Raw genomic sequence first — 21,361 nt, 5'->3', positions numbered from 1 at the left:
GATATTCTTATAATATGATGACCTCTTGATGTCAAAAGCTCAAGGAAAATCTGATTTCTCAATTCATCTCCCCTTTAATGCGTAATAAATCTGGTCACCAAAGCACCAGTTTTAAAAAATTCCATCAACATTTAAAACTGCAAGTTTTCAAACACGTCCATTCGTCTCTGCTGTGTCTTGTATGTCATGTGTCAAATATAAACTATTCCATCGCATATCATCTTAATTTCATCGCAGGTTCTTTTGAGCCTGTAAGCATGAACTTTGAAGTTTCTGTTCTTCCAGGCCACTGTGATGCAGGATCATTTTCAGAAAACAAGGAAGAGATTAAGGCAGATTCACGCTGAAGCCGAAACGGAATGAATCTCATAACGTGCTGCATGTATTTGCATACAATCCACCAATAAAGTGCAATTCTGTGGTGAGACTGCCCGGTGAAAATAGATATGCCCGCCTCATGCGGTTATTTATATAGCTGTCCCCATTTCCAGCATCTTATAGAGTCTTAGACACCATAATGCGGCCTCACTCACCCACAGATGTGTGTGATTTACATTTTCCTGTAATACTAGGCAGGAAAGAAAACAATGATAGATGGATAGACATTAACTCTTGCAACTACCCCACCTCCCTTTTTTTTTTTAATATTCATGCTCTTTCTGTGCCCCGTCTGGCTTTCGCCCACATGGTTTAAGTTAAACAATTAGGGATTACAGGAGTATATGATTCCAGTGAAAGAGAGAGAACTGTGCGAAAATTAATTACATTCTTCATCTTATCATATCTCAGATCTCTCTCTCTCACACACACACTCCTCCTGTAATTATAAGTTTTGTCTCTGTAACTGAGATGATCCCCAAAGCCCCTCTCTCTCTCTCTCTCTCTCTCTCTCTCTCTCTCTCTCTCTCTCTCTCTCTCTCTCTCTCTCTCTCTCTCTCTCTCTCTTAGTTCTTAATAAGCAGCATGCAATATTGTTATACAATTCTCAAATGTTCTCTATGCTACTTTAAAACCAAATGATGAAAGGGATCTATTTTTCTGCAACCATTTCAATGTGTTTTAGACCCAAATAATATTAAAAAGAATTTCCTTCACTGACATGTGGTAATTATATTGAATTGTTGGGTATTTACCTCATGTCTAGAACTTATTCAACGTAGACAATTAAACGCACAAATAAAAACAACAGTTATTGGCTGGAAAGTGTTTGTTTTTTTTAGACACACTTTAGTTTAATGTCCAATTCTAACTAACTATGAACTACGACTTTTGCCTCAATAAACTCAATTACAGCTTATTAGTTGTAAGGTAGTTGTTAAGTTTAGGTATTGGGTAGGATTAAGGGATATAGAATATGATCATGCAAAATAAGGCATTAATATGTGCTGCCAATATTCTAGTATGCATGCTAATATGCAACTTAATAGTGAGAATTTGACACTAAACTAAAGTGTTACCTTTTTTGTTTGCTTTATTTTATAATATTATTAGTTATCTGGTCATATTACTGTACATATTTTTGAACTATTTTAAGATTTAGATTATTGGGTCTAAGTGCTCTTTTAAGGGCTTTCTGTTTAAGAGCATGTTGATGTGAGTTTCTGTGTATGTGTAAGAATGGCTGGGCTGTGTGTTTGTGTGTTAATATTTTATTGAGTTAAAAAGTAAAACAACCTTATTAATGTTACTGTTTTGTGGCAAACTCAGACCACAAACTCTCAGACCTCAATTCTTTAACTAGTTTTTCAGGGACTGTCTAACATCCCAGAAGTATTTCCTCCATTATTATGAGCACTTATTTTTTTTAATACCAACAGTTTAGACTTTTAATAGCACATTACAGAAGGAACATATATTCAAAATGTAGACTGTCTATATCGTGTTGTGATGCCTAAATTCACCTTTATTTTAGTTTATTTGTTTTGTTTTTAATGTAACAAATATAGGCTACTGTTCAAAAGTTTCAGGTTGTTTCAAATTTCTATCAAAAAATCCTATAAAGAATTTACCACGGTTTCCACAAAAATATTAAGCAGCACAACTGTTTTTCAACATTAATAATAATAATGTTTCTTGAACAGCAAATCAGCATATTAGAATGATTATTAGAAATCATAATCATTGAGTTTATTGAATTATTATTATGAAATAATTATTAGTATTTTGCATCAGCTTTTTCATCTTTTGTCCAAGTTACAATCTGCCAATACAAGGAGATTGTTTGAGGTGAATGTGAACTGAAAAACAGAACTAAAAAAAGGAAGAAATCTCACCACTGACACTGAGATTTGTCTAACACAGAGAACTGTGGCCCTGAGGGATGTCTTCCTGTTCATATGATGGTGCTGCCAAAAAGAGTGAATATGGTTATAGGCAGTGCTTAATTTGTAAATTATCCAAAACAATTCCGCACTGTGCGCTGTGACCAACATTGACTATACAACTTCAGTTTCCTCAGAACATACAATGATGTCACTAAACGGTGATGGCACAACTATAAGTTTCTGCACGTCCCAACACCCTAGTGTATTATTCTTTCACGTGTTCTGTCATTGAGTCCAAATATCATTCAGTTGATCAGTGATATCCTCTCACCGGCAATGTCATTATGTTTAATTATAACTGATCTAACACCCATTGCTTGTGTCTCCCGCTATTTTGATCAGAACTCACTTTGCGCAAAACAATAAGCAGTAAGCATCAACCAAGAGACTGATTTTGAACTTAAAGCCACACTGTGTAACTCTTTTAGTTTATTCTTAGCTAAAAACACTAAGTTCTTTCAAAAATATATGTGCTCATTAATGTATATTTACTTCATTCAAGTAATAAAGTATTCTCGTGAGTGTATAATATGCCATTGAAAATACATACGGGTAAAGGGTTCTAATGTCGGTCGCCATGTTGCCCCTCCATCTTGAAAGTACATTAGCCAAAGAGGGACATACCCGTTAATTCAAGCTTCGCCTTTCGCGTTTATGTTTGAGTTAACACTCATGAACGAGGTCGAACTGGAAGTAGGGCTGTCGCGGTTATGGAATTTCCCTTGCGGTAATGTTGAGTGGCTCAATAGCGCGATATGCGGTATTACCGCCATTTATTTATTTAATTTATAAGTATTTGTTGCTATATAAATAAAGTTTACGATGTGGACAAAAACGAGGTCATTTAACCAATAACCGAAACTAAACAGCGTCTATATGCGCATTGAAAGCATGATTGAAAGGCTTTCACTCAGCGTGCATATTGTTATGACAACGGACTTTGAACCGTTCATTCAACGAACACGTTCAAAGAAGCTGATTCGTTAAAAGAGATGTAATTAAAACAAGATGTTATTATTTATAACTTTGATTTTAACTTTGTTCCACTTTTCAAGGCTCAGCTGATCAGCAATGCGTCGCATGGGTAACGCGGAAGCTGATGCTTCACTTATTAGAGACCAATATGGCATTGATTCAATGCGTGACTCTGTGATATTATTTTCTGCGGCTTCCTCGCGCTGTGGGATTCTGACCAGCGCTGCTGCTGACGCGCATTTGTGGAAAATACCCGTGACGTGAAGCTTGATGATACGACAAATATTTCGCTTTCCTTTGACACGGCAACCTTTTCACGACTTCAAAGACAGACGCAGGTAATCGCACGCGCTCTGCAGATCTCTCTCATTCACTTTCTGTGTGAAGCCTCTGTAGGCTACACATCACTAAGATAAACAGTCTTGTTGTTATCATTATGAACTTGTTTAGCATTCAATACACATGCATGAAGTTCAAAACAAGAAGAAGCCTTATAAAAAAAAACGTGAATATCGCGGTTGCTGCGGTTACGTGCAATCCTCTGCGGTTGACCTGTCAGAAGCGCGGTACTGCAATATTGCGGTTATCGCGACAGCCCTAACTGGAAGCCATGTTAATCTTGGACTACATTGGCCACCGTAGGAGCTAAAACGAAATCGGAACTGAGAGGAACAGAAACTAATATTCACTGGATGGTCATATACCTTTTCACCACTAGATGGGGGTAAAAATCACACAGTGTAGCTTTAAGAAATCTGATTGATAAAAAAAATGAAAATAAAGAAATTGTTGAGGGCCAATAGCAACTGTTAAGTACTGCCATAATGTAATGCACTTGCTAATCCCGGATCATTTAAAAACATAGCACACAAATCTGACATTTTCAGGAACAGGATCCAGCTAAAATTAAGCACTGGTCATAGGTAGAAACAACCATCTGAATAGGATACATTTTCCTTAAATTTCTCTCAAAAATCTCCCCTCGAAAGAATCCACAGAATGATTACAGCATCTTAGCCTCAAGGCCTTGACAGAAAAACCTGAACCTTACAGTTGTAAGTGCTGTGCCAATCTCCCTTAATAAAGACAGAATCCCTTAACCTCTGAAATTCTCCATTTTGTTTCTCTGAGGTAAATCAACCATGCTGGCGTTGCACAGACATGATAAGCTCATCTACAACACCAGTCACTTATATTCATTAAAGCTAGATATCCCAATGCCTTCCCACAACAAAACCAAGGCCAAAAGCAAAGCTAGTGTGGTGAAGATTAAGATCAGGGATGAACACAATCAATAGTTAATGAATGAGTGCAACAGATGATCTAATCAGACCTGTAGAGTGATGGAAAACGAAAAACGGAGATGTAGCATGAGGGAAAAGGATGAATACGTACCATCTAGACTCGTTCCTTGTAATTGATAATTTCATGAGACCAAAGAGGCATGCTCTCATCAGCAGTGTGGACGTGAACGTTTCACAGATATCAGGCATAGGAAAGGAGAGATAAGCATGCTAATATATAGCAGCTAGCATCTGGAGTGGTGGCTAATCCAGCTGCGCTTCATTAAAGCGCACATCAAAGACATCGAACTGTGACGCAAAGGAGGAGGGGAGAAGGGGGATCAGAGAGAGAGACAGACAGAATTTCTCAAGGGTCTGATCAGAGCAGTCAAGTATTTATGGAAGCAGAAAGCCATGACACCCCACTGCCTTTGTTAGGTGCTGACAAACATTTACTGAGTGTGTTTTTTTAGTACAATCATTCATTTTTAACCTCTCATTAGTGTCTGGCACACTTTCTGAGCAGCTCTCGCTGTGCTGGCCTTGGTGAGAAATGAGTTCAAGAGCTTTGTGTTGTAAATTACCAGCAGAAAAATCATGGTGTTATGCATTAATGGTCACACTTGAAATGCGGCCAATGAGAAGCCATTTATCTGTACACAACAAGCAATGTGGCAGTCTCAGCCAATGTCAAGTTAAGGATTTTGAACCAATGAGATTTTGCTGCACAAATTCACCTTGTGTTTAACATAAGTTCGGGTGCTGCCATTTGTTACTTGAATGTGTGAGGCTTCCGGTCTCGTTCGATTCCAGTTATTTTAGCTGCACAAAAAAAAAAAATGCAGCTTGATGTTGCAAATGGATGTTTATCATGTTATTTAAATGTATTCACACAATTGGAATCACTCTGGTTGTTGCTATTATTCTAGTCCTTTATTTACCTATTTACTAATGAATTGGAAGTCACGCATATTAACAGGAAATAGTTTACTTCTGCATTGAAAAATGTAATAGGCAAGGCAAGGCAAGGCAAGTTTATTTATATAGCACATTTCATACACAATGGCAATTCAAAGTGCTTTACATAGAAGAAATTAAAATAATCAAAAGAAATCAGAATAATTAAAACAGTTTAGAATAAAAAAATAAGAAATAATGAAAAATAAAAATTATGATAAAAATAAAATACAGTAATAGAAAGATTGACAAATTGTTGAGCACACTTAGAGCACACTCTAAGTTCAAATCCGTGTGTACACATTTTATAAATGAGGCCCCTTGAAATGCAGTGCAGGTGTCCTATGGACCACTTTTACGAAACCTAAAAGTCTCTATTAGAGACCGACTGATAAAGGATTTTGAAGGCCGATACCGATAGAAATATTTTTGGGTTTTAAAATCCGATATTCCGATATATCGGCTGATATTTTTATTTATTTATTTATTTTTTCAGAAACGCGCAGCAAAACATTAACAGATTTCCCTAACAAAGTTATTTGTAGTTATTTATGAGTTTTAACTAAAATAATATGATAAAGCATTTTAAAAAGAAACTTGTTTCTTTTATTGTCACAACAGAACAGAGGAACATCAAAATATATTAAAGTTCTGATAAATAAAATAATAATTAGTCCCTACATTGCCTTATAAACTTACCTGCACTTTTTAAATTCTTTCCATCAAGCTACATCAAACCATTTTCAATCATCAGTTGCTGCCTGCCTTCTAAAACCTACTATTTAGCGATTCTAAATCCATTACAGAACGACAGTCTGCAACGCACACTTGGCGTCGTTGGATTTCACACACGTGTAAAAGAAAAGCTAACTTTTCTGCACAAGATACGTTTGATACTTTTTCTCTATGTCTAAATTTTCACTACTCACAAGTCTAACTTACATTTTACAATTCAGGGACTGTAACTAGAGATATGCTAGTTATAAATACTGTAATCATTACTTTACTTAGGCAGAAAAAGTTTGTTGGTTTCCAAGCTCATTAATGTTAATGTTAGCGGTCGTCCACTGATGATAGTGGCATTAGCTAGCTTTGTAGTTAGCTAGTCTATGATGAGCCATAATTTAGCAATAGATAACGATAGATACCGATATAGATACCGATAGTTTGGAAAATGCCGATATATCGGTCTGGCTCTAGTCTCTATACATTGCATTTGCATGGAAAAAAGCAACCAAAACTGCTTCTTTTTTGCTCCTTATGGAACGGCATCAGATGTAACTATCCCTGTAATGTGTTTTCCTCTTCCTTTCCTTTATCTCTCTCCAGCTGCACTTGTGTCTCTCTTCATCTACATCTATCTGAACGCATGATAGAGCTTTTCCTTGTGTTTTCTGCTGTCTCTTTTCTTCGCCCCAGTCTCATGAATTTGTGAAGCATTCTGTTTGTGTGAATGTGTGTGTATATATTTTTCAGAGAGAATGAAAGCGAGATTGATCTTCCTCATTTATGCTTACAGTGGTTCCTTTGATAGTTTGGACCCCTGTGTCTAACTTTCAGAACGTGAATGCGTTAACGTTCATTTAAGAAAACAGGCCGCTGTTTTATCAGCCTCACCTTTCTATTTCTGTTTCTAAATGTAAGCCCTCCTCCCTTTTAACTTTGCCACCATCTCGCTACTTCTCCCTCCTCCTCCTCCTCCCTGACTCCGTCTCTGTCTTTCATTTGCCTAAGGCCTATACTTTTATCATTCCCCGCACTCTAGCTACCTGTTGCCATGCCAACCCCATAATTCAGTGTCCTACACAATGCAGTGTGTACACCTGCCTAATGCGCTCGCCTTACTGTGCGAATGCATGAGAATCTTACCTGCGCCGCGCTGCTGAAGCTGCTTTTAATGACTCATTTCAAACTGAGCTTTTAATGTTCCGCCTCCTGCGCTCTCCGCTGCCCACACGTGCTCCATAATGACCCTCTTCAGCTTGAGAGAGCCCAGTGCACGGAGCGAATATTTTTATTGCAAACGCTGTTAATGTGCTCACTTATTATTGAGTTGACACCATATGTGTGGCTGTGTGTAAATTTGTGAATTTCACCCATGACAACAGTGCTTGCTGAATGGCTGTAGTGTGTGTATTCATGCCTGCTAGCATACATACAGGCTGTGCATGTGAGTGTGAAGATAGGTTTTGGAAGTGAGCAGCTGTGTGAGTTTCAGACCGCGTTAAGGTCCCTTGTTGATTTTTTTGTTTATGCACATCTGTCTCTTTCTTTGGTGGGGAGTGTTTGCCTCAGTGAGTAATGGATCTAATTACAGCTGAGAGCTAGCATGTGGGGTGAAGTTACCTGGTCACAGAGATGACGCTGCTGTGTATGCCTGGCATCATGGTTAATTGCTTTCTGCATTCCGTTATCCGTCCTTATCCTGCTGTTTGTGTGGATCTTTTTATCTCCAACATCCAGGCCAAAGCAACCAGAATAAAAAAAAAAAACATTTTAATCTCACAAGAAATGAAAGCTTTAGCATACATTCTGCTAGGAAGACTCAATCAGTGCGTCATGTATAACCTTACTTCTAACCAATCGTGCTAACACTCACAGTATAAAAGATTGGTACTTACATTACCTCCATCCTCCCCAACCACCTCCAAGATGGTAGCTTCCCCTTCATCCTCCCCACCCCCACCAGGATGGTCCGTTCCTTTACCTCCAGAGGGGTCGGCTATGCCCCCGCCTTCATCTTTAGGCAGGACATGCAGATTCCGCTACCCTCGCATTGCTCGCTAAGGACGGGGCCTACGCCAAAGAACTTTATAAATTCATGCTTGCCGAGCTGTTAATAAATATATGCTTGCTATATCATTTTATCTCCCGAGTCTTTCTGATAGAACCATCTTTACACTTGATCGCATTATAATTGCTGCTGTAAACGCTGTGAAGTATTAATCAATTTACATCTGAATTAAATCTAACCACATTTTATTTTATGTATACTGCCTTTTGAAGGTTTGGGGTCAGTAAAGGTCCTTGCACATTGAGTCAGAAATTTTTGCACGTTAAAAAATAGATACGACCTTATCACGTTTACACAATGCCGCTGAAATTTTCGTCCGTCATAAAAAAATTCGAATCGGGTTACATTTTCTGCGTTTTTCGCATCCGTAGCAAGCATTTTTTGTGTTTTTTTTACTTTTTTTTACTACACTGATTATAATAAACACAAAGGGATGAATTCACTAAATAGTTGTGATGCATTTATATGCAGTATTCTTGTTCACTATTCATCCACAATTTATTTCAGTAATTTTTTCACAAAGACATTTATTTAATAGTTTTTTCTCACAAAAAAAAACGTTTTGGGGCTTTCAAAGGTAACTGAAATGAAACATGTTTTTAACGCAGTAATTTTTAAAAACATTTTAAACATTTGAATATTTATATTACAATATAAATATTAGATGAAAGACTTAAATTTAACTTTAATATGAATGTTAAATATTAAAATTACTAGGGGCTTACAATACAAGTGTTTTTTTGCTAATTTTCAGCCCTACGCAGTTATCATTTTCACATCCTGAATCATTTTAGACCATGCGGTTAGATTGTTAAAAAGACTTAAAAATAAAAAATAGATACAACCTTATGTTGTGTCTATCACGTTTACACAATGCCGCTGAAATTTTCGTCCGTCATAAAAAAAAAATTGAATCAGGTTAAATTTTCTGCGTTTTTTGCATCCGTAGCAAGCATTTTTAATGTTTTTAGAGGTTTTAAATATTAATTAAAAGTAATATTTAAAAGTAATATTTAAATATTACTTTCATTTTTGATTGTGTACTATTTTTAAATATTTTTATATGTAATTATTGCTGTGTCTGTATATTATATTGATAACATATTATTAATGGAGCTGTTAGTCATTTTTACATTTTTTATGTTCAGTGGCACAAACTGGCAGAAATCTTGAACTTTCTCCTTCTTGTAAATCATGATGCGACTGCTTATTTCCAACACTATTTTTTTCTTTTCCTTGTATTTCATATTTTTGAGCTTGACACTGCCAGTGCCACACAATATATTGTAGACAAGATGTTTACAGGGTCATTGGGATGTAGTCAGGAGAACTGCAGATACAGAGAAAAAAATCCAAAAATGGGTAATGGGATGTGCTGAGGCATGCACGTGTTAGAATCATGCAAGATAAGCACGGTGGGCTAATTAATAAAGAACAAGTCCTAATGAATTTAATTACACACACGCCTGGCCAATGAATACTGCAAAGCACAGAGAAGTGGGCAGAGAGAGGATTAGTGCTAACATGTAATAGAGGGATTACTGTACAAAACAGCAGCGGGAACGTGTTTACACATTAAATGCAGATATACCTGAACATGCCTAACGAACCTGTCCCTTGCCTTTGTCATTATCCATGAGCTCTTTCCCAAACAGTCTTGAGATCAGTTCACCTCTCTGTCCTCATATCCAGGATTAGACTGGATTACACGCAGACAAAACTCATTTTCTTATCTCTTTTTTCAGTTTCTGCACTGAATCTGCAGTTTAACTCACCTGAGATGTCTATAGTCTTAATATGCATGTCTCCTTTTTTAATTTATATAGGTGTCTAAAGGGATAGTTCACCTTTTTATTCTGATTACATTTACCATAATTGTCATTCCAAACCCAAATGCGATTTTTTTTTTTTTTTTTTTTTTTTTTTTTTTTTTTCATGAAATTGTGAAATTTCACTGACACAGACGGAAATGAAAAAGACTGACATGGTTTGACATGGCTATTGTTATCCAATCTTTCACATTTTGTTGATCAAGGGAATCTACATTTTTTTCTGGGGCGCTCAAACCCTCAAGCAAGCTTAGTTTTGACCTCAGTATTTCTAAAACCCTGCCTACAGCCATGGTTACCACAAAATCATATAGGCCTACTGTGGTGATTAAGTGCCACCATCTTTTTTTTTTGTTGCTAAATTAATTAAATTCTCTCCTTGTTGCTGTTGTAAAGCTTTCCTGTAGACAGTGCTAATCAACCATGTTCTGAGTGTTCTAATTGCTAATAATGACAAATGGCGATTTGCCACGGCTAACCACCTGCTTCCTAACCACAATAACATTGTACCGCAGCCCCGTCTGATGCATGTTTCTGCCTCTCTGAAGGAATCAGCTCTTCTGCTTTTGTGCTTTTCTATAATGCAGGAAACTCAAAATGCCCACTACATACATTTTCATTTCCTTTTTTCAAAAATCGTTCATTCAATTAATATTAGGGAATGTTACATACTCTCTTTGGGGTTCAGAACGAATTTAGATGTAAATCATTCATTAATCCATTCCTTCATCAATTGTTGCATTGAACTGAAAGTGACAATCTACACAAGAATGGTTTTATGAACGATTTACACAGAAAACCATTCTGCTTGAATGAACCCCTTTCTTCCACTGCCTTTTCTCAGCTCTTTGTCAAATCTTTGTCAATGGCTGCTGCTGTATAGCTATACCAATGTTTCTTAATAATCAGCTTTAACAATTTTAGGTAGTTTTTCCTGCCACTGTCAACTTTGATTTACAAATTTTTTCTGTCTTTGTCCAACGCAGGAAGATCCTGGAGGTGAAGGTCATTGACGATGAGGAGTATGAGAAGAACAAAACCTTCACCATCCACCTAGCGGAGCCGGTGCTGTTGGAGATCGGGCAGAAACATGGTCAGTGGATCTCCTTTTGACATCCATCTGCATAGTTCTATGGTTTTGTATTAGAATACAGATTGGGGTCTCTGTTTAATATTGTATTAATAGCTTTCACATCTATCCCTGAATAATTCAGGAACAGATTTGATTGAAAGGTTTCTTTGTGCGAATAATGGCAGGCAGTGGATTGTGGTCTTTTGGCAGACAGTGATTGTTATAGTAGGAGAGTAGGAACAGGCCGTAACTGGTCGCAGTGCAAGCGGCCATGTTGAAGCAATATCTCTAGGCCATTTCTACTCGTTAATTATGTTCTAACTGCTTTAATTTAATGTTAATCCCCATTCTCTTCAAATTGCTGTACTGTTACAGGATCTCAACGTCTCTTCAACGCTTCTCTAGAATACAAGTGATGTGTTTGTTTCCTGCTTATATATAGCGCTACTACAACATGATACATTGCAACTGATTATAGTAAACACAAAGGGATAAATTCACTAAATAGTTGTGATGCATTTATATGCAGTATTCTTGTTCACTATTCATCCACAATTTAGTTCAGTCATTTTTTCAATAAGACATTTATTTAATAGTTTTTTTTCTCACAAAAATAACTTTTTGGAGCTTTCAAAGGTAACAGAAATAAAATATGTTTTTAACGCAGTCATTTTTAAAAACATTTTAAACATTTGAATATTTATATTACAATACAAATACATATTTAAATTTAATATGAATGTTAAATATTAAAATCCCTATCATACACCAGGCACAATACAAGGGTTTTTTGCTAGTTTTCAGCCTTACGCAGTTATCATTTTCCCATCCTGAATCATTTTAGACCATGTGGTTAGATTTTTAAAATAAGACTTAAAAATAAAAAAATAAAATATTAAAATAAAATAAAAACGATAATAATATTTTAATGATGATAAAACAACACTGATTTACAGCCTTAGTTTGTAACAGTAAGAAATAAAAAATCTAATCTGAATACAGTTTTTTTGGAGCAAAAAAAAAAGTCACGTTCTGTTTGTGTTAGTTTAATGTTCATGAACTTTTAGTTTGTAGTACATGTGCAAACTCTACACATCTCAGATGTTCGATGTGTCTTCTGCTGACAGGGGACTCTAACGATAACAAACCGGCTGTGGTGGCTGAGGAAGAGGAGGTGGCCAAGATGGGGTGCCCGAGTCTGGGAGAGCACACCAAAATGGAGGTGGTCATAGAGGAATCCTATGAGTTTAAGGTAAATCCTGTGAATAAGGAAAAACAATATAGCTCTGCTCAGTTTCTCGCATTCAATTTATCTGATTCCTTACCTCCTCCTTCCCAATACTGGAGGTCACAGGGGTCAAGTAGCTCAGGGATTCAGAAGAGATTTGGGGTGGAAACACTGTGTTACTCCCGCTAAGATTATCCGCAGCCATTTGAATGCAATACAAACTAAACTATTAAATCTTGTCTACTACCAGGACACATTTTTGTGAGTTTCGGTTTGATTTATCTTCTTGGTGTTGTATGTGTATTTGTGTGTTTTTGCAGAATACTGTCGACAAGCTAATAAAGAAGACTAACCTGGCGCTGGTGGTGGGCAGCAGTAGCTGGAGAGAACAGTTTGTCAGCGCTGTGACTGTCAGTGCAGGTCAGTGTCTTTCTGTGTTTAAATAGAAGCCTGTGGACCACACAACTGATTTATATTCAAACAAATGATTTTTATAAAACCTTGCCAGCAACAACCAATTTGTTTGACCACACTGAATGTGAATCTTCTGTGGGACGTGACTCAATCTCAGCAAGGCAGGAGTTATTAAATGTTAGGTGTACACCGTAAGAAAACATTTTTTGAAGTTGTAAATAAAACAAAAATTATTGGATTAGATTATTATGGGATTATTAGTTTAATTTTACGTGAAAATGTCACATTTATTATTTAAGTGCTTAATTTAATTTTTTACATAAAAAAATCACATTTATTTCAGTGCTCGATGTTTCTTTGTAATTATTTCTGAAATTTACTAGCAATTTCTGAGTAAAAATGGTCTAAAAGAAAATCCTTCCATTTTTTTCAGTAAACAGTTATGTGTGGAGCGAGGCATAAAATTATCTTCGAAATCCGAAACTTTTATTTGCCTGAATTCTTATTAATTTTTACCCCTATTTTACTTTGTTCCAGACTGCTGGGCATTTAATCAAATTTTATTTTCAATTATGATTTTTGCTTCTGACAATTATGAAAACAAGACAATTGAGATAAAAACAAAATATTGTGTTCCTAATTTCACAATGATGCTCTTGTTTTTTTTTTTTGTATATATAACAGTCTAATTTATTTCAATTTGTAAATATTTTAATATTTTTTTACATATTTTTTTGTTTAATTATATATATATATATATATATATATATATATATATATATATATATTATACTGACAAAATTGCCATAACAAATTTTGCTATTATCGAGCAACCTGAGTGTTATATACTTTTGCTTACCTCCATAGGTGACGATGATGAGGAGGAGAGCGGGGAGGAACGCTTGCCCTCATGCTTTGATTACATCATGCACTTCCTGACGGTTTTCTGGAAGGTTCTGTTTGCATTCGTTCCACCCACGGAGTACTGGAACGGCTGGGCCTGCTTTATTGTCTCCATCACGCTCATCGGGGCCCTAACTGCTCTCACTGGAGATCTGGCTTCTCACTTTGGTTGTACAGTTGGCCTGAAGGACTCAGTCACAGCTGTGGTGTTTGTGGCCCTGGGTACATCTGTGCCTGGTGAGTGTTTATTTGTGTATCAGATGTCCTTCCAATAGCATGCAGTTGATTAGTAAGGGATAATGTACAAAACCTGAATGCCATGATGATTAACCAGATCAATTAATCAGAATCAAGTATTCCATCAAATATTCATACTGTACTATTAAAATGTCGTTACTGTCGTTAATGTCAGCTTTTCTGCGCGTGCTGTGGTTTTAGACTGTTTAATAATGTGGACTAATTAGAGGACATGATTTGCTCTGGAGCAGCAAGGGATCTGTGTGTTTGCCTTGGAATTAGCCACAATAGACTGGATGGAATGATTCTGCAAATACTCAAGCTCTCTATGTCAAACCATCCTCGAGCTCCAACACGCATAATGAAAAGATCCATTTGAAAGATCTCAGTTGTTTCTTTTAGACAGTGAGATTAAAGGGATAGTTCACCAAAAAAATAGTTTGGTTACCCATATTCTTCAAAATATGTTTTAATATATGATATACGATATTTGCAATTTGACTTAACACTTTCACAAATTTGTTGTGAATCGAGTTCATTTGGTAAAGAATTGGTAACTCCTTGGTATGTGGGTCTTCTTGAATGATTGACTAAAATAACTAGTTCATAAGATTAATTTGTTTTTAATCAAACAACGCTGCCTGCGCTGTGATTTTTTTTTTTAATGTAGCTTACTCAATAGAAAGAGGTTTTCTTGCCATTATTGCTTTTCTGTGGACATTTACCACATCACTTTCAAGTTAGACTGAAAACTCAAATTCATAACTCCAATAAAACACTTTTTCATTTTCTTTTGTTAACAGTATATTGGTTTAACCTGTCTATTGCCCATCTTTACTGTCAGATATTTCTTCTAAGAAAAAGACACTTGTAATCTCATATTTATCTCTCTAGAGTTTCAGAAGAGGTCAATAACTTTGCTCAGATTTACAATCAGTCTACAATCAAAAGTCCGATATTTTTCAACAAGTTCTTCCCAGGCCAAATTGCTAACATTCATTTTATCACATAGTACATCTATACTCTTAGTAGGTCAACAATGATCTCATTTGTTTTTATTTTTATTTCTCATACGGGCGTTTTAGGAGAAAAATTCGAGACAAAGTTAATACTTCAAGTAAACATAATTGCGACCAGTCTGATTCCCATCCCGGTTCCTGAAGGAACATCAATAGTAAACATTTTGGATGTCTCTCTCTTGACCCATCTATTTTAGGTCTTGAAGTCTCTACTGATGAGCTGAATCAGGTGTGTTAGGAAGTTTATTTGTTAGTTGGTGTGTTTCCAGGAACCGCGTTAAGAAGTACTGTCCTGAACTATGAAAGAACAACGTCTTTCATTAAAATGCTCCTCTGGGGCTCTTCCAGTTCTCACCATCTTTCTCTCTCTGACTTTTCTTTTGCTCTCTCCAGACACATTTGCCAGCAAGGTGGCAGCCATCCAGGACCAATACGCCGACGCATCCATTGGAAATGTGACGGGTAGTAATGCAGTTAACGTCTTCCTGGGTATCGGAGTGGCGTGGACCATCGCTGCCGTGTACTGGAACAGTCAAGGCAAACAATTCATGGTCCCGCCCGGGTCGCTGGCGTTCTCCGTCACCCTCTTCACCATCATGGCACTGCTGTGTGTTGTGACTCTACTGTACCGCCGCCGGCCCACTGTATCTGGGGGTGAGCTGGGGGGCCCGCGAACCGCCAAGCTGCTCACCGTGTTCCTTTTCTTCATGATGTGGCTCATCTACATCATGCTGTCCTCGCTGGAGGCTTACTGCCATGTGCCTGGCTTCTGAGAAAGATCACAAGAAAGATGTACTCCACTGTACAACCCCCGTCATTCTTCCTCTCTGCTTTTGTGTATATGAGAAGTCAAAAATTAGTGTTTACATCTGTTTTTACTGGTAATTATCATCGCTGAAATTGAACTTGCATCCTTTCGCTCACACTGATGTGGATATCGAGATGAGTGTCAGTGAAGGATCATAGAGGCTGTGTGGTTTCATGCACAGCTTCTCTTTATAGATGGATTTCTCTTACATGGTGTCTGCCACCACCTGGATATTCAGACAGCAACACTCTCCAGAACACTCTCCAGAGGGCCCCCTCAGCGCTTTTCTTGCTTCAGTGCTGCTTTTTCCCAAGGATGGTCCTTTATTGCCTCACTTAGATGTTCTCTCAGAAATCCTCCCAGTCGCAGTCGATTGACTCGTTCCCACTGCAGAGATTTGGGAATGCTTCACACCTCTACCTACCCTTAAGACATGAACACTCTGTTTCATGTGTCTTCTCTCACCTGTTTCTGCAGCTCCACATAGACCTTCACACCACACTAGCACCTTTCATTTCTCACAACTATAATTTCAGCTCAAGTGATGCGGCGAGGGCTGAGCCTTCCCAAACTGACTCTGCCCCACACACAATGATACCTACCTATACCTACTTTGACCTCTCCCCCAATAATAATTCAACTTCCTGACTACTAACCTTGCCTCGGTGTTTTCTATACTGCAGATTTGTCATCATTGACCCCGCCCTAGCACTACTTACTGTATACTGCACTTTTTGACCAATGGCCCCGTCCCCCACCTCTGACCCTTCCCTATCACTACAAACACCACACCCTATTCACTTCTGACTCCACCCACTGACTACACTACCTGTGCAACACCGTTTTCATCTCTGGCCCCACCCCAATATTACCACACCTTATTTACATATGACCCTTCCCCCTACATGTGATATGCCTTCTCCATCTCTGCTCCACCCCAAACTATCTATGCCACATCTTATTTACTGTACATATGACCCCTCTCCCAACACAACAAACAGCCTATTCACTCCTCCCTACATTATCAATACCACACATTTTTGCCTCTCATCCTGACCCATCACTATGTTCACCACACTCTTTCTCAACTTCGACTCAGTCCACAATTCTTTAGTGTGGGCCCACCCCAATATTATATATACCACACCTTGTTTATAAATGACCCCTCCCCTGACAACCTACGCTATCTCACGACCAATTCATACGAATTCGTACGAGTGATTTAAAAAGTGGCTAATCCATACAACCTCACTCGTATGAATTCCTACGATTTGTCCAAACCCACGTGATGGGTAGGTTTAGGGGCGGGGTCAGGGGTAGGTCATTCGTACGAATTCATACGAATTGGCCAATTCGTAAAATATGTACGATTTAGCAAAAACGTTCTAATTTGTACGAGTGAGGTCGTACGAATTAGCCACCTCGTAAAATTCGTACGAATTCTCGTGAGATCGGGTTGGTTTTAACATCTACTTTTTTATGTCAAATACTGGTGTCGTAAAGCTGGTGTTTTTATTTATTCATTTCTTTTTATCATTACATGCTACTGAAAGTTAATGGAAGCTACTGAAGAAAAGAAAGATTTGTGTTTTCAAGCCTTTCTGGCTATTTTTGTTGAACGTGAACAAAACGAGAAGAGGTACAAATTTTGCATGGCACAACATTAGTGGTAGAAGTTGAATGGAGACCAAAACAAATAGTTTAATGGTGACATTGACATAAGAACCAAGGTGTTAGTGTTTATTCATGTGATATTTATTGATATTTATTATTACCAACTACGTATTGTGTGGGGAAATATTGTAGGCTGTGTGTGTACTGTATGAGAGCTCGAAAGGACGAGTGCAGTGGATTAGAGTGTTGTGTGCTAATCTGTCAAGCAGTGTTCAAAGTCTTTGTATATGAATATGAGTGTCTTAACGTATGAAAGTGTTGAATTTTATATGAATTTTGTGTCCGTCACTGCCACACTCAGGAGTTTCAGGCTCTCATCCTGTGAGCTTCGAAATCTTTTCCCATCATCCATTAATCCACAAATGGGTGCAGCTTCCATGACCATGTGGTACATTCGTTCTCATAATGTTGGTCCTAAATCATGCTGTGAGAGAGCAGACTGTCCTGTCGTGCCGAACTATGTTCACTGTGTCAAGCTCTATTCGCTATCAAAGGCATTGCTTCATGTGGTTGTGTGTGAACACAACATGGGTGCCTTGATATCAACAGCACAATGTCTCCAGGCCATATAGTCAGTCACTGAGTTTACACTGTAGTCAAGTGAGTTTATTTATTGTTCATGCACAGCATGAGCATTTTACCTGTGAAATGTGAGCCCCTCACCTTTGCCACATTAATCCAGAGCCGTATCCAATTATCCAAGCGCTTACCTCTCCTGATAGCATTGCCGCTGCCTAATTTGTGCGTGGTTAATGTATAATAGATATGATTCTATTTAAATTTCAGTTCGCTCTCTTTATTCAGTGTCCTCCATCTGCTCCGTAACTAATGAGACATGTTTCATTTCCAGTTAGCCAGGAGTTAAACTAGCTTAGTTAGCCCATCACACACTCTCTCTTTCTCTCTCTCACTCCTCTTTGCTAAGTGATACAGTGATTATGGGTTTCAGTTTGCAGATATTACATAATTGTTTACAAGGGTTTAATGTGTCCCCATTTTCTCAGCTATCAGCCATCTGCTTGGCCCGACCTGGGACACATGCTATAGGAAATGGAAAGTTATAGCTTTAGGAAAGTCTGGTGTTGCTCCAAATTAAGGGCCCCAGTAGAACAGAGCATTCCGTTTTAATGCACTAAATAAAAGTCTTTTTAAAGAGCTTTCTGAAATATGATAAGAGGGAATGCACAGTCCCATTACTTGATTTATAATGATGCCAATGGCCAAATGCACCACTTAAAAGGGTGCTATCTGTTATGACGATACCATTGGTTTAAAAGAGGCTGGGCTGCTGTAGCACTCCATTTTCGTGAAAGATAGAACATAGAGGTCCAACAAATCTACAGTCAGCCTCTATGGCAAAGTGTTCTGCTTACTTTCTCATGCAATGCGTGACGCAACAGTCGGCGAAACCGATGTACATACGGTCCGCATTTATACCTTCATATGTGTATTTATACATTCCAATGATACCAGACTAAAAAAAGCACAGAGTGATGTATTTTTAGTGCTTCTTGTTGCTAGGCGATGTCTTCTGTCTTTCTATCATGTTGTCTGGTGTCCGTGCTCTAGGGTGGATGAGTTGGTTTGTAATTACTTTATAAGGTCACTCTCATCTTTCTCCTTTTATCTGGCCGCACAGGGTAAATTAACTTAAAAGTTCCACCCGAATTCAAGGACAATAAAAAAAAAAAACTTAAATGGCCCCTTAGAGTATTGCCTCATATCAATATGAGTGTTTTGCTTTGTGGAGAGCAGAGCAGTGATTGATTTTAATAGGGTAAACATATTCAAACGTAGCCGTCATAGCTGCATCAAACTATAGAGGATTATGGTGGTGAATCCCTGTTTATTGCTCAGCAGCCTGTGGATAACCTTGAAGGAAATTACCATATGCATATCCCTCTAGAAAATCTTTTTATGTGGACCGGGAAGGACCATTTTTTCGAGGACTTGGCCTAAAACATTGTGACGGATCTATGATCATATAACAGAAGATGTGTAGACGCACACTTAAAAGAATAATTTCACCTTCATGTAGTTAAAAAACCTTTATGGCCTTCTCATGGCCTTTTTTCAATACAATTAAAGTTAGTGGGAATCAAAATAACATTAAACATGAGGACAAGTAAATAATTTAAAATGTTGAAATGTGTTTCCATGCTCATCCACTGTTATTTGATCATAAATCAGTCACAACAGCCCCAAATACCCTGGCATAAACAAAATGACCTTGAATATCTAATATTCATAGTCCATCAAAGCATGCTCGTTTGACTCTTGTGTGTCAGAGTGCTTGTGTGGTGTGAGAGTCCTGGTGTCACATGTGCTCTCTTGTGATACTTCGATCTTAAAGCATGTCTTTTCTGTGTGTGTGTGTGTGTGTGTGTGTGTGTGTGTGTGTGTGCATTCGTCTCATACTATTGCATTTCTCTTTAACCACAAACATTGAAATATTTACAAAAGAAATTAAGTGTTTGGTTTTGTATGTATTGCTATTTGATAAATTACTGTTTTAAAAGACTTTGTTTTTTTTGTTTTTTTTTAAAAAAGCCAAGTGTTTGTTAGTTATATGACACTATTATTGTCTTGAGATCTGTTCTGTACTGAGACAAATTTATATTTTGGGTAAAAAAAAAAATCAAGTGCTGCATAGAGTACTTTATCATCATCATCATTATAACAATAACAACAAAATAATGTATGTTCTCAATGTTTTATCTAAAAGTGTGTGAGGGAGAAAAGGTGTGATTTTAATGTGAACTCATTAAAGCTGTAATGTGAAGGGAAACTACAGTATTTTGCCAAAAGATGGAGAATGAGTCTCTGTTTGTAATGCGTAAAACTTTGTTTCTTATTTAATTTATTACTGAGTACATTAAAGTTGGAATTGTATATTACTAACAGACTTTATAACTCTTTTTTTAAAAGTACTTTTGTTTGTAGCAAACTAGCTCTATGAAATATTAATAATCAATCATAACTTGTTATTGATTATGAATATTTGGATCAGTTAATTTGATGTAGCTACATTAACATTACAACCAATTACTCGGTTCATCCCGTGAACACTCAATATTGGTTAATTAATTCATAGAAATGTACATTTTTGGGGCATGGGAAATGTTAGCTAAACCCCATTCATCGTCATTCGACAGAACTCTGAGTGACAACGAAAGGCCCCCTTAACAAATCAATGCCTGAATGGTGATATTCTTTTCAAGCTTTTGCGTTCTCCAGAATGTTTGACAGATTGCTCCTGACTCTGTCCTATCCCCGTGCAGGCCGATGAACAGCACAGTATTAGAAAGCAGTCATTAGATGAAAAGAAATGGAGGATATTGTGGAGAATGTAAATTGCAAGTACAGAACAACACAACCGAAACCCCCATAGGGGAAGATCAGGTGGAAAATAACTTCTACCAGAAAGACTCGGGAGAGAGCATTCTGTACTATTATGCATTTTATTAACAGTCCAGCAAGCAATATATGCAATAAAGTTCTTTGGTGTAGGCCCCGTCCGTAACTCACCGTCCGAGGGTATGGATTCTGCATTTCCTGCCTGAAGATGAAGGCAGGGCCGTAGCCGACCCCCCTTGGGGTATTGGAAGGGACCAGCCTGGTGGTGGTGGGAAGGATGGAGGGAAGACCGTCTTGGTGGAGGTGGGGAGGATAGTGGTAAGTGGAAGCACCAGCATCTGCGAACTCAGACGAGTGTAAGTATAGATCTTTTATACTTCACGTATTAGAACGCGATTGGATAGATGAGAAGGTAAAAAAATGACGTAACAATTGAGTCTTCCTGGCAGAACTTACGAACTTTTTTTTAAAATCCTGTTCATTTGAA

The 21,361-nt window shown here is 37.6% G+C and overlaps 1 protein-coding gene across 1 annotated transcript in view; it reads left to right on the top strand.

Moving 5' to 3' along the window:
* Positions 1-20,050, top strand: part of slc8a4a (solute carrier family 8 member 4a) — a 60,600-nt gene extending 40,550 nt beyond the window's left edge. Inside the window, exons 5-9 of the mRNA XM_039693848.2 lie at positions 11,149-11,255; positions 12,362-12,486; positions 12,783-12,882; positions 13,744-14,016; positions 15,429-20,050. Of these exons, the coding sequence (XP_039549782.1) occupies positions 11,149-11,255; positions 12,362-12,486; positions 12,783-12,882; positions 13,744-14,016; positions 15,429-15,808 (985 nt within the window). The 3' untranslated portion in view covers positions 15,809-20,050. The remainder of the gene's footprint in view (positions 1-11,148; positions 11,256-12,361; positions 12,487-12,782; positions 12,883-13,743; positions 14,017-15,428) is intronic.
* The last annotated feature ends 1,311 nt before the right edge of the window (positions 20,051-21,361 follow it).

The sequence above is a fragment of the Pimephales promelas genome, chromosome 19 (genome assembly GCF_988280905.1).
Source record: "Pimephales promelas chromosome 19, fPimPro1.hap1.1, whole genome shotgun sequence".
Taxonomy (NCBI): domain Eukaryota; kingdom Metazoa; phylum Chordata; class Actinopteri; order Cypriniformes; family Leuciscidae; genus Pimephales; species Pimephales promelas.
The sequence above is the reverse complement of the archived record's forward strand: the minus strand, read 5'-3'. Positions and strand labels throughout refer to the sequence as shown.